This window comes from Sorex fumeus, unplaced genomic scaffold (assembly GCF_029834395.1).
Source record: "Sorex fumeus unplaced genomic scaffold, SorFum_2.1 ptg000097l, whole genome shotgun sequence".
NCBI classification, from domain to species: domain Eukaryota; kingdom Metazoa; phylum Chordata; class Mammalia; order Eulipotyphla; family Soricidae; genus Sorex; species Sorex fumeus.
In genome coordinates, this window is record NW_026606154.1 from 2333974 (window position 1) to 2347917 (window position 13944).

Genomic DNA, 13944 nt, shown 5'->3' on the forward strand with positions numbered 1-13944 from the left:
TAAAAATCAAATCAAGACAATACAAAACTCCAAATGACTAGTCTATCTCTGCAGTCTCTGATGGATGCCACTGATGTTTGCCACTAGTTGATGTCTCGACTCAAGGCGCCAGACCCCATGTACAAAGTTCTTTCAATAGCAGAGTGGTTGGTAAAGGACCAGTCACTGGAACCTCCCAGTATAACTCCAAATTCTTACTACTTTGTTCTAAGAAATCCTGGATAAGCTGAACAGAATTCTTTGTGCTTTATTTTCATCACCTGAAGCCAGTGAAGTACTAACAGTACTAACAGTACTTCATAGGCTTGAATGAAGCTACTTTATACAAACAATCCAAAACACTGACTGGTATTGTGTTCAGTAAATGTTAAGATTTTACGACTCATGACTTCCCCTATAAACAACTTTTAAACAAATTCTGAATAACCACCATGACTAGTAGGCGAAATAAAGCTCAGGGTTAAGTAGATGTACCTACAGCTAGTTGAATAACTTCATAAAAAATCTGTATTAGTGATCTGACTATGTGGTTGGACTACTCTATATATTATTCATACATTCTGCTAACAGGTAAAAAGTGGATTGAGAATTCAGAGAGATAGCTGACACGGAGCTAACCCTGGTCCAATCTTTGGCACTGTCTCTGGTCCCCCAAACACTGCTGAGAGTGATCCTTGAGCAGAGTCGGGAATAAGTCCCGAGCACCACCCAAAATCAAACAAAAAAGTGTATGTGTCATACACTTTATTAATTGAAGAAAGAACTAAAAGGAAACAAACATGAGATTTCACAGGGATATCTGTTTTTTTTTAAAAAATAAAGATACTGAACTAAAACATGACTAAGAGTTCCTATGCAGTGAAATGATACCATGATTTTTCCAGAGAATATGAATTTAAGTGGCATTAATAGGAAACATTAATTAATATTAAGTGGCATTAATAGGAAGGAAAGCTTGGAAGAGCTCAAATTAAGAGTCAAATAGCAGTGGGTGAAAAGTAATGTGAGGTCTAGTGTGTTTTAGTATGCTTCTTTTCACAACTCTTTATAAAATATAGCAACTATTCTTAGAAGTGTATGCTATACCCAAAACAAACAAAGCCATGGAATGGATATGGCTGATGGGTCATAGTTTGCTAAACACTAAACATTTTCATTCAATTAAAGCTGGAGACTGTCACAGTCTCAGTATATACAGACCAAGACTATAATGTGAGATCAAGTGAGACCAACTTTAAATATATAGACAAAGATGTTCAAAGTATCTGGATACTAAAAATAGAATATCATGTATCATATCATATCACTATTATCCTCCATCTTCCAGTAGCTAGACAATTACACCCACCAACTGCTGTGTAACCCCATCAATGGCCAGGATCCAGAGACCAAACTCCCGGGTGGCCACGCAATCTCTTATTCTCTAGTTCTTACTCTCAGAGAACCCGGCAGGCTACTGAGGTTATCCTGCCCGCATATATGCCTGACTGGAAACACCTGTAAAGGTGATTAGAGGCTGCCCTAAAAGCCTCCATCCCTCTTGGAGAGTCTGGCAAGCTATCGAGAGTATCCCGTCCGCACGGCAGAGCCTGGCAAGCTACCTGTGGCATATTTGATATGTCAAAAACAATAACAATGATGGTCCTCATTCCCCTGACCCTGAAAGAGCCCCCAATATGACATCGGGCTACACTAGTATGTGACAGGGACGAATGGAGACGTTACTGGCACCCACCCGAGCAAATTGATGAACAATGGGGTGATAGTGATAGAGATAGAATATCATGTAACAGACAAACATGGAAATTCCAGATGACTTGTTCAAAGCCAAATAAAATACATATTGAAAGAGAAATATTATAAGATAAGATGATAAAGGTGCAGATCAGTGATCACCATTACAGTTTTATTTGTGTTCCTTTATATTCAATTCACTACTTACCTTGCTTTTTTGATTGTAAGTTCCAGTAGTAAGTATTACGGGTTTTGTTGTTGTTGTTGTTATTTTTCTTCATATTGACCAAAAGTGGAGCTTCGGGGTTTAATTTTAATTTTATTTGTATTTCCTTTTAAAAAATTTGTGGGGCTAGCTGTGTTTGGGCAATCTGACTCTGCTTAGAGATCACTCAGGCAGAGCTTGGAGACCATATGTGATGCTGGAATTGAACCTTGGTTGCCACAGACAAGGCAAGCACCTTGCCCACTGTAAGGTTTATTATCTCTGGCCCCTTAATGAATTTTAATTCAGTTCTGCTGTGGTCAGAGAATACATTCTTTATAGTTCCTTTGAAAAATGTATGGAGTCTTGTCTATATTGAGTAAATATACTCAATACTCATGCACTTAAAAATAAAGAATAGTTTATACTGAAGAATTTACTTATTAGAGAAAAGACAACCTGAGTAAGATAGTTTAAAATGTTATTTGAGAGGCTGAAGTGAAAGAGTACATAGGGTAGGTCACTCACCTTGCAAGTATCCAACCCAAATTTGATCCCTGGTACCCCACATGTCCCCCCACTAGGAGTGATCCCTGAGCACAAAGCCAGGAGTAAGCCTTAAGCACCACAGGGTGTGCCCCCTCTCCCCACCATTTTAAAAAATGTTATTTGTATTTTCTGTCTTTACTAATTCATTTTTTAGCTCTGGTAAATGCTGGTGTAGGGTGTGAAATACTCTACATTTGTGTAATTTTTATTTTAAAAATTCTGTGAAATTGTGTCTGCATGGTACCTGGTGCAGTGCAGCACTTACTAAATAGTCATTACCATGGGGACCACTGGCTTCAGGGGACGGCAGGAGAGACAGGGAAATGGCGGCTACCATCCAGAAGGGATCTGATTTGCAGTAACGAATCAGCAACACTGAAATCCATCTTGAAGGGAACTAGACCTTCATGAGGTGACATAGGGAGCCAGGCCTGGAGGCCTGTTACAGGAGGCTGCAACTATCAAAGAAAACCCTGAATTTTCTGGAGGTGCTGCAGGGAAGGTGTGTAGGTGTATTTACGCCTTCAGCTTTATGATGTTCACATCAGGTTTCACCAAGTACTCTCCAGCCTTCATTAAAAATGCGAAGAAAGTCACAAATGTGGCATTTTCATTTAATTAGGAGCAAGTAAGAAATGAAACCCAGCCAAGAAGAGACAGGCTTTGCAGGATGATGGCACTGTTGGCACCTTTCCTGAGCTTAAAGGAAAGCTAAGTAAACAAGTTAGTACTCCCACTACCCTCTCTGGATGATTTTTGTCATCAAGAATTTTATAATATGCAGTGAACACCAAGCCTGCATTTCCCAATCTCCCAGGTATTTTAAAGCAGGAGAAGAAACTGCTGTCAAAATGTCAAAGAAGATGGCACCACCCTCAGACAGGTTATGAATTCACCGTGGGTTCTGAGCAGAGTCTCATGCAACAGTCAGTTCCTTAAGGGACTTGGGAACTCAGTCTTGAAGAAATCAGTTCGCCTTTAAGAACTCATAATGACATTTGATTTCCTGTAGTTGCTCCATGCTGTTCTTCAAAGCTGCATGCTGAGCTAAGAGCCCGCAACCATGTCCCAAGCTTTCCCACCATGCGGGTCACATGGACAGAGTGAGCAGTGACTAGGCTCAGGGTTTATTCAATCACCTAGCCAGCTTAATAAAGGTGAAGGATCGGAGCCTGTGCCTTCAATTGACCGGAGTTTTTCATAGCATCTGCACTGATGTCCATCTAAGTCATTAAGTCAAAAAATCTTATGAGGTTCTATCTACTGCTCAAAGATTTCTTCCCAAATTTTCATATCTAAAACCCAGATTTCAAAGGTATCTGTAGATTCATGTGTCAGATATTAATGCAGTCTTGATACCTGCCAGATCAATATAGTCCACACTATCCTGTGGGCCAGTGGTTACTGGGGTGCCACACACCATAACAGCGTCACTTCACAAATGGTGTCACAAACAGCCTAACAGTGCCTTCCGGGAAATGAAAGGAAAAGGAAGACACCGGCCTGTGAGATGGGGGCACACTAATATGGTAACACTGTGACCTGTTTCTTTTTTGGTGTGTCCTGTTAAGTATAATACAACGATGGCTTTCTTTGTCACTAAGAAAACAATTACAGGGTCAGGAATTACTATCTCTAGTGCAAGATTAGGCACTCACCTGCCCTGTATATGGCCGACCCGGTTTGATCCCCAGAGCCTCATGTGGACCCCTGAACTCCAACAGGAGTGATCCCTGAGTGTAGAGCTACTACCGGGAGTAGCTCAAAATCCAAGAGAAGGAAAAAAACTGCACATCATTTCTACTGCACATTGGGTTCCTTTTACATTTTAGTAGTTTTGGGATCAGTACACGTTTACATCTGTAACTATCTATCAACAGGTGACTGCATTAAATGTGGGGGTTTATTTATGTGACGGTGAATCTTACAAGTAGTAGTACTGAAGAGAAGAAAAAATGTGGTTGGCAAGATACTGATCTTTTATAAAATATTCTGCATTCCTATGCTACTGACTCAAGGGCTAACATACACAATAATTTGTGGGTTTCTGGAGTATTCAATTTATCCTGCTTCAATCTGTTAATTTCACATCAGAAACATGCTTCCCACATAGCCTGCAGGTTGCGCAGGGTGCCACCATGGATACAAATGCTGTGTCCAAAAAAGCCTTCAGGCTGGAGGTTAAGTGGTATCTCTCTGACAAACTACTTCTATTTTTCACTCAGTGTTATTAAGATGCTGCTGAAATGGTGGCAATGTCAGTTAGATGTGGTGAACTGAGCACCTGAAACAGGAAAGTGTGACAGTACCAAGTATAAGGCTGGGCACATTAATTGGATACTCAAGCAACATTGAATCAATAAATAATGTTGGTTTATAAAAATATGCAATGTGATTGAGGAGCTGAATTATTTGCTTTATTCTACTCTATCTTATATTTTTGGGGGCCTCACCAGTGGTTCTTAGAGGCAAAAGAGCTACTTCCACTGACAGTATAGTATTGACTATCTAGCAATATAGACCTGACATCTCAATGCTAATGAATCACAGAGCAAAAAAGAAAAGCTAGACCTTAAGTTTATATTCTCAAAAAAAAGTGAAGAAACACCTACAGAAATTGAGTCATGCAAAAATAAGGAAGAGACTTTAGAGACAAAAGCATGATTTATCAGATATACTACTAATAATTTATAATAAAATAGTAATATGAAAAATCTACAAATACTAATTCAGGGTCCTGGCAGTCAGATATGTTGACTGAACCAAGATGTATGGAAAGGGAAACCCATAAATAATAAATAGATAAAAATGGTAAACATTTAAAATTTTATCTTTACTTGGGTGAAATCTTGAGAATTTGGTTTTCACTTTTCATTCTCAAAGTGAAGATCTACCATTTTTATCTAAGCTACAACTATTCCCCCAATGATGGAAGAATCGAAAGGGTACAAGCTTTTACGTTCAGGTACATATGACAATCTAAACCAATTTGCATGAAGTACCTGAGTTCCTGAATACACATAATGGCACAATTAACCCTGATTAGAAGAGTATTAAAACTTACTACACAAAGATTATATTCCAAAGTAGTGTCTCTACAGAGCAAGGATGGGAAGGCAATAACCACTCCTACCTCTACATACAATTAAAAAAATGGAAATAGGACAGCAATGCTAATTAAACCTGGGTAGAGTGAAACCATGAAGTATTTACAAACCTCCTACTTTTTCCTTGATAATCATAATTATACTTCACTGAAATATCCCAGAAATACTTTTCCAATTTTAAATAACTCAAAGATCACCCAAGGTATTAGGTAGCTTCATTATTTATCATTTCTCTCAACACATGCACACAAATTTTATTTTATGTTGTGATAATGTGATGATTCTTAAAGTCGTAAGGAGACCAGGAGTTTCAAGGGAATCCTAGATTATTTAGCAAGACTGGAAAATGCAGAGGGTCTGTCTTAGTCCTCATAGACTCAACTGTAAAAAATATTCCTGTGAAGAAAATCTAAGAAAAGAGCGATTTCTACTTAAATAACAACAGATCATTGGCAAATCGTACACATTAGTTCTAGCTAAAATCTGAGTTGTGAATTTCATCTTTTCCCAAATAGCTTTGCTCCCAGAGGCAAATGCCTGTGGGATTTCTATCCTCATGTAACCTAGAATTTGCCTTAATGTCCTTTAACTAAATTCCTACATACATTTACTTGCTCCAGGTTACCACTGACCCCGAGCTCCTTAAAAACTAAATAATCACAACAAGTGGGAGTACAGGGTCAAGTGCCTGATCCAACTGCAATTGTCAGCCCCACCTGGTACCTGAGCATCATGGGATGGCCTTAGAGGACCCTGGCTCTGCAGGGCCTAAGCAACCCCACATCCTTGGTCTCTAACACTTAACCACCAACTTGGTTGACTGAGTAAGCCTAGGGAAGCCCTAGGGACCTCTAAGAACTGCTTGGGAAGTTTACCTACCCCAACAAATCAAATAACCCCTTACTCAATTCCTTCGTTTTCAGAAAACAGTCTTATGGTATACAGCAATTTACGGGCTCTTTCAACATCTATAATTGCTATGACCATATACGGTTTTAATATTTAAGCCTTAAATTGGCATTTGGCTTTTTTACCATTAGTCTGTTTCCCCCCCACAGGAGAAAGTGCTTTCTTTAGAGTAAATTCTGCTATTTGAAAATAACTCTTCCATTAAAATACGGCAGTTTCCCTTCTTCACAGTAAATGTATCCTGTCTCCCATATGCTTCTTCTACTGGTTCCTTATACTTCATAGCTTTGCACAAGTCAAATTTTAGTTTTAAGTTCTACATATCCTTCTCAAAGATATTCACTCAACTTGAGCACAATATTCCAGGTGCTACCTGACAATGATAATAATGATGCCATCATGATAATGGTTGTTACGGAAATATTTGTATCAAGCACTGCACAAAGATCTATCTTGATTGTCTTATAACCAGTGGGTGTCATAGTACTATACAGAAGAGAATGTAGTGTGAAGAAGCTAAGTGGCCCATTGAACCAGCTGGGAGAAACAACTGCAAAAAGCTACCAATATTCAATCCATGTTCTCATCCATTGAACTACACTAGCATATAGAACACTTCCTCTGGGAAAAGTATTATGAATCTACGGACAAACTTTAAGATACTATCCATCAACGTCCACTGTTGGAGTGGAGCAACACAATGCAGTTTTCTTTAAATTCTCTTTAAATCTGTATGCACTGATCTTCTGAAATAGTGGAAGTCCTTAACACAGGCTAGATCAAGAAGACAGTAACTCTGCCACGTTTAATTTAGGCTAAGAGGGGGCTGGAGTGATAGTAAATCTGGTAAGGCACTTATCTCGCTCGTGGTATGGTCCCCTGTATGGTCCCCTGAGCATTGCCAAGAGTAATTCCTGAGTGTAGAGCCAACAGTAACCCCGGAACATTGTTGGGGCTGTATTAAGAACCTCAAGCTGTATCTCCTGATATCTTTATTGAGCACTGTTTAGAATGAAATGGTTGTAAAGAACACAGATCCTTTACTTTACCAATGAACTAGCAACAGGTTGTTTTCAATGATACCTAAAATGGAATTCAGTAAGATAGAAAGCACATTTCTATAGCCTTTACTTCTAAAGTATAGTGAATATCATCTAGAAAACCTTTGTGCCAAAACCCTCATACATTCACACTGATCACTGAATACACTAAAAATAGAGGCTTTAGATTGTCAGCTGGTGACAACTGTCGTCTTTGACCAGTTTACATGTTAACAAAACCATGAATGCATCACATTTGAAAATGCTCTAGCCTTTCAGGCCAATCAGTACAAATATCAAAGAACTTTAAATCGTCCACTGTGGAATATGAATAAACTATTAACCCCCTTTCATTTGACAGAAGGAAAAGAAAAGTTTTACTTCATAAGCACAGCTGGCTGAGATAATCTCTAAGAAAGCAGAGGACCTACAGATAACGAGAATTCTTTGAAATGTGAAAGCCTGGGCCAGCATAAAATCTACAAAGTTTGTGAAGGGCAAAATGATGCTCTGAATCTCTCCTCATCTGATATAACTAGATCTTTTAATCAGGGCAATCTGTAGACATAGCAGCAAAATTAACAAAACTAGCAAAAATTCCCAAAGTTGTAGTTAGATATCCGGCCTGGGCCACACCAAGTGTGACATTTCCCATCTGCTCATTTAAACCTCCTAACCTCACACTACTGGCAGATGTTCTGCCCATTTTATAGAGGTGGAAGCAGAGGCCCTGCTGAATAGCATGATACCTAAATTTGACCTTGAAGCTGTATGCAGTCGACAAAAAATTCTCAGAAAGACTTACAGCTCTCGATTTCCAAGGTGCAATTCTGTTCATCCAGTGGGTACCGCCTTAGGTCCATCATGCAGGCAGCTGTGGTTGTAATTCTAGAAGAGAAATAATGATAGGAGCTGTTAACTGGAAAACTGGCTGGAGATAGGAAAATTCGATCCAAGTATCCAAGAGAATAGAATTGTGTGTTTAGGAGACTGAGTTGGCCGAAAATTTAAATGTCCTAAGGAACCTCAAATTCCTGCGATTTTTTGATCTTCCACCTATGCCAAGTAGTAAGGAGAACTTTCATTTTATTCCAGAAAAATAAAGATGTCCCTTTGTATAATTTATCTCTCATCATTTATCATTCATTAATCTCTCTCCCTACAAGAAGGAGCCAACAATATATAATTTTATACAACTGATCAGTATGCTTTCTGGTCAATGAGGCAACAAAAGGCATGAGAAAAATCCACACATGAGTTTTAAGATGCAACAGCCATGTGGTAGGCACTATAAAAATGAACCTCTGTACAATAAAGTAGAACAGAAAATGATGCTGATTTTTCCTAACTTTGGTTTACCCTGCGTTGAGATTCATTATACTTTTCTTGGAAATAGAGAAACAAAATCAGATACAGATCCAAGAGACCCCAAATCAGATACATACAGATGTTGACTTTTTGTATCAAAGACATGTTAGGCGAGCTCAGATAAGGAATGCAGGGGACTGGAGGGATGCAGTCCCTAAGGTAGAGGTGTGAGTCTCAGTGCTCCTCAGCTGTGTGGTGGGCTTAATATGGATAGTTAGTCTCCTGAGTTTGAGGACGGCTTCATTAAGGTTTGGGTTCCACTAATTTCTGTTTTCCTGTTTGTGAAATAATTCAGTGTTCGTGAGCCTAGATTAATCCTAGATTCCTCCCTCTCTTCCCTCACCGAGACCAGTTGGCTACAATGCCTCCCTCCATCTCCTACATTTGGTAGCTTGGACTCATCACAATCTAGAATTATCTGGTGTGCTTAAAAAATAACTGTATTTCTTCCACTAATACTTAAGCTATATAAGGGAAAATTCTTTATTTACTGTAATACAACCAATATCCATGAAAGTAATAAATGCATCAATTAGAAGCAGCTAAATTTGCTGATTATAAATCACTAAGTAGAGGATTGTTTAGTACAAATTTCTTTTTTAACTTAAAATTACAGTGTTATGTATTAGAATTTTTAAATACTTTTAACAATAAAAATTCAAAATCCATTTAATTAACAATACATAAATAGAACCAAAATCTTTCTTATTATCAAATGGATTTTTATGCTTCCAATGAGATTTATCAAGAAACTCTATCTTAGTCTATAAAAATGAACATCCATATTTAATTTATTACTTACATTTTAAAAAATGATTGTTTTGGCTATGTGATACTTGGTTGAAATTTTCTCTGGTCCACTGAATTTTTTAAATGTAGAAATAATATGTATTGCCACTAATATTCAGAAACTTGTATTGTGCTGAAGAGAATTTTTCAAAAGAAATGCAATTAGGTACGTGATGAGCATACTGAATGTTCCTACTTTTTATGTAAAATGTCAGAAATAGATATTTCTTGTAAAATGTCTTTGAAAATAGATAAAATTAACTTCATATGATAGAATAAACACAAAGGACAGAAAAGGCATAGATAAGAGCAACACAGAATACAAATGGAGAAATCCATAAACAGATGCCCAGCTGTGTATATGAGGTGAGGTTTGTAAGTGCTACTACAAGTTGTGGTTCACACTTGCTGCTGATACATATTCATGGCAACTAACATCTGTGAGCTGGATCTGTGAACATAAGTACTTGAACAAGAGAAATAGACTGACTAATGCCACTGCAGGCGCAGTGAACTGCTACTCATGCTTTAAAAAAAAAGAAGTCAGCTTTTCCTCATAGCAACAACATTTATATTTATATGAATTCACTTTCCTTTTAATGCTAGGACATATTTCATAAAATAAAAATATATATTCTATTTGATATTTATAAGGCATTGTGTCTGCTATTGGATTAGGGCAGAAACTATAGCCCAAATACTCCATTCAGAATCCAGATTAAATAGCTCAGGATATGTGGGTTGAAACAAGTCATTTCTATTCTATAACACTTGGGTGCCCCTAAAAATCTGAATGCAAAAATCTGCTATCCTACTATGTTGTGTGATAACAAAGGTAATAGAAATAATTTCAAGTCATAAAATGTTCTGTAAGTTTTGTTATATTTATCACTAGTGCTAAAAGAGTTCACAGTGAGAATTCATTTGACCAGTCTTATTTATCTGGTAGTTTACATATGTGTTTGTATTCACAAAGATATGCAAAAATAACCTCACGCTTGTAAACTGAGATATAAAATATGGATATAAATAGCTTCCCGACACATAAATATGCAAGATAATTACTACATATCTGAATGAGGAACCTTATTTAACAGATTTCAGACAAATTACAGACAAGAATAATAGATCTGAATATTTTTTAGGCCCTTTGTGAAATCAGGAGCCACATGTGTCATTGTTATTTTTGTATTTTAAGCATTTTGCTGGTTTCCTTGCAGACACCACTGATTCAAGATTAAAATGATAATGATATAGTAATACCGCTAATAAAGGTAAAGGTAAAGGTAAAGGCCCTCCCGTTGATCGTCGATTTGCTCGAGCGGGCCCAGTAACGTCTCCATTGGAGACTTTGTTGTTACTGTGTCTGGCATATCGAATACTCTCGGTAGCTTGCCGGGCTCTCCGAGAGGGGCGGAGGAATCGAACTCGGGTCAGCCATGTTGGCTGCGTGTAAGGCGAACGCCCTACCCGCTGTGCTACCGCTAATAAAAAATTCACATTAACAAAACAAAAGCTATGGTAACAGGCATTGCCAGCATGAGACTCTTTTGTTTTGTTTTAGGGCCACACTTAGATGTGTTCAGAGTTTACTTCTGCATCTATGCTCAGGGATCACTCCTAGACCATGTGTGGTGCCGGGAATCAAATTCAGGTCAGCAGTGTGCAAGCACCTTACTTGACGTATTTATTTATTTATTTATTTAAATTTTTATTAGTGAGACACCATGAGGTACAGTTGTAGACTTACACATTCTGTGCTTGGGTTTCAATTATACATGATCAAATACCCATCCCTCCACCAGTGCCCATTGCCCACCACCTTTTTATGCGATTCCCTACAGAGTTTGATTTAACATATGTTTAAAATCCAAATAAATTTGTAAGCCAAAATAATCATGACAGACCACATTAGAAATGGTCTAGTTTGGTCTACTGAAATAAAGTCTTACTTAGAAAAGCTTGGAGAAAAGCATCAGAACCCTGGAGAAACCTTTGCCCTGCTAGAAACTAGGGCAAGGTTTCTCCAGCAATAAGTTAATATAACAAACATAAACATGCTTTTCTGGAATCTAAGAAGTATCCCTAATAGGTTTCAAATACTAATATTACTAGGAGTCTTTGAAGTAAGGATAGCAATTTATTATGCAGGAATCCTGACAATATTAAAAATACTGCAAAATCGAAGGAAACCGCCTTTTTTAAATTAAAAATAAAGTCAATGAAACCCCAGATGCACCTCTTCTGCCAAGGCAGTATTTCTTATCTGTGTATGAATGTTATTACATAACAAAAGTCACTTTGAGGAGATGCCAATATTTTGACTGGGCCAGAGCATCTTTGAGCTAAAATTTTATTCCTTAGCATTGGGCTCTATAATCTAAACTTGACTTGTGTCACAAAATACTGATATACTGCAAGGAAGCAAAATACATATGATAAACCATATACTATACAGATTTTGTAAAATAAAATAACACAGCATTTATGCCAACATCCTGTTCCAAAGGCATAGCGTAATTTATGCTATTCTGATAGTGATGTTAACATATCATTTTAAATTTGCATATAACCAGAAATAAATTCTAGGTAAAAAAATGATTTGTTTGTTTTTTAGTCAGTAAGAAACCATTCTGAATCGTAATCATTATGATAGGTTCTTTCAGTAGATTCTTCCTGAAGAGTTTCAGGAACTAGGATAAGAGGTTAAACATGTGACTTGCCACACCAGAAACTCATTAGAATAATATATCTGAGAGCATAAGAAAACAATCTGGGGGCTGGAGCAATAGCACAGCGGGCAGGGCGTTTGCCTTGCACAAGGCTGATCCAGGTTCTATTTCCAGCATTCCATATGGTCCCCCGAGCACCACCAGGAGTAATTCCTGAGGGCAGAGTCAGGAGTAACTCCTGTGCATCGCTGGGTGTGACCCAAAGAGGAAAAAAAAAAGAATGATAACAATCTGGGAATTCTTCTGTTTGATTTCTTTAGACATTTTTTTACATATGCAACCTGCTCCCTCCACCATTTTTCAACATTTATATATTTTTTTAAAAAAAGATGATTTCAAATATTATGCAAAACATTGTTTTAATTCATAATATGCTTCTACTTTATTAAAAATCTAACTTTACTACTGCCTAAATACCTGAGAATTTAACTATGGACTGTCAATTTTCTTTCACTGGTCTGAGAATCTGTCTATTCCATTACCACTCTCTTTTAATTACTATGGTTATAAAACCATATTATATTCTATAAACATAGTATATTCTGAAGTTAGGGGGAGAGAAGCCTCCCATCATCTTTTGCCAAACCAGTGAATTTAAATCACAATGTATAACTCAAAAGTCAAAATCCTTAACTATTCTACTATAACTTACTAGTTGACCTCAATAAAGTCAATTAGCTTCTCTGCACAACTGGATGATTCCTTATAAACCAAATGAATTTAGAAATGCTTCAACCCTTTGATAACACATGGAATATTCTGTGTTTTTGTCTACTTCTTAAAATTTTGTTAAAACCCACACATTCAAATACTATATTTTACAAATGTTTATTGTTATGTATTTCACAGATATTTATCCAATTACATAGATTATCCCACCCTAGACAAGCGAGTCCAGGCCTCTAACCATGGAGACCCATTTAAGTCTCCTGACTGAAGGTCGCCCTCAACATTTTCCTTCAATCTATTCTCTTGATTTACCTCCACAGAGATCTCTGTTTAAATCTCCAATACTCATGCATAATTGTTTGTAAAAGCTCTTTACAAGTTCTCATATAGTCACATGTACTACCCTTCGCTCAACTTTGTAATCACCAAAAAAAGTAAGATTGCTAGTAATCATGTTCCCATTTGATAAGTCGTGCGTTTCAGATTAGAGCTATTTGTACTCTTCTGCAGCTGTTTGGCCTTCTGTGACTCTTTGCTTTTCTGGAATCTTATTCTTGGCAAAGATAATGATCACAGGACCATTCATTAAAGGCTACACAGACTTCTGCTACAGATTCAGGCACTGTTAAGAGGCATTTCCTTAGACCACATGTGTGAGAAATCGAACATCACACAATCTCATTTGAGTATACTCAATCAAAAACATATATATATATATACATATATTACACATACCATACCAACTCAAGTCTTTATTAGTCTTCTGTATCCAGGCATTTCTTTGATGGTTTTTCCTATATTACATTATGAATGATCTCATCTACAGACCCTCAGCTGAATGC

At 37.4% G+C, this 13944-nt stretch overlaps 1 protein-coding gene across 2 annotated transcripts in view; it reads right to left on the minus strand.

Moving 5' to 3' along the window:
- The window catches only part of GABRB2 (gamma-aminobutyric acid type A receptor subunit beta2), a 187182-nt gene that overhangs the window by 84096 nt on the left and 89142 nt on the right, over positions 1-13944 (minus strand). For both annotated transcript variants that reach the window (XM_056133082.1, XM_056133084.1), the window contains exon 5: positions 8350-8432. In XM_056133082.1, the coding sequence (XP_055989057.1) occupies positions 8350-8432 (83 nt within the window). The remainder of the gene's footprint in view (positions 1-8349; positions 8433-13944) is intronic.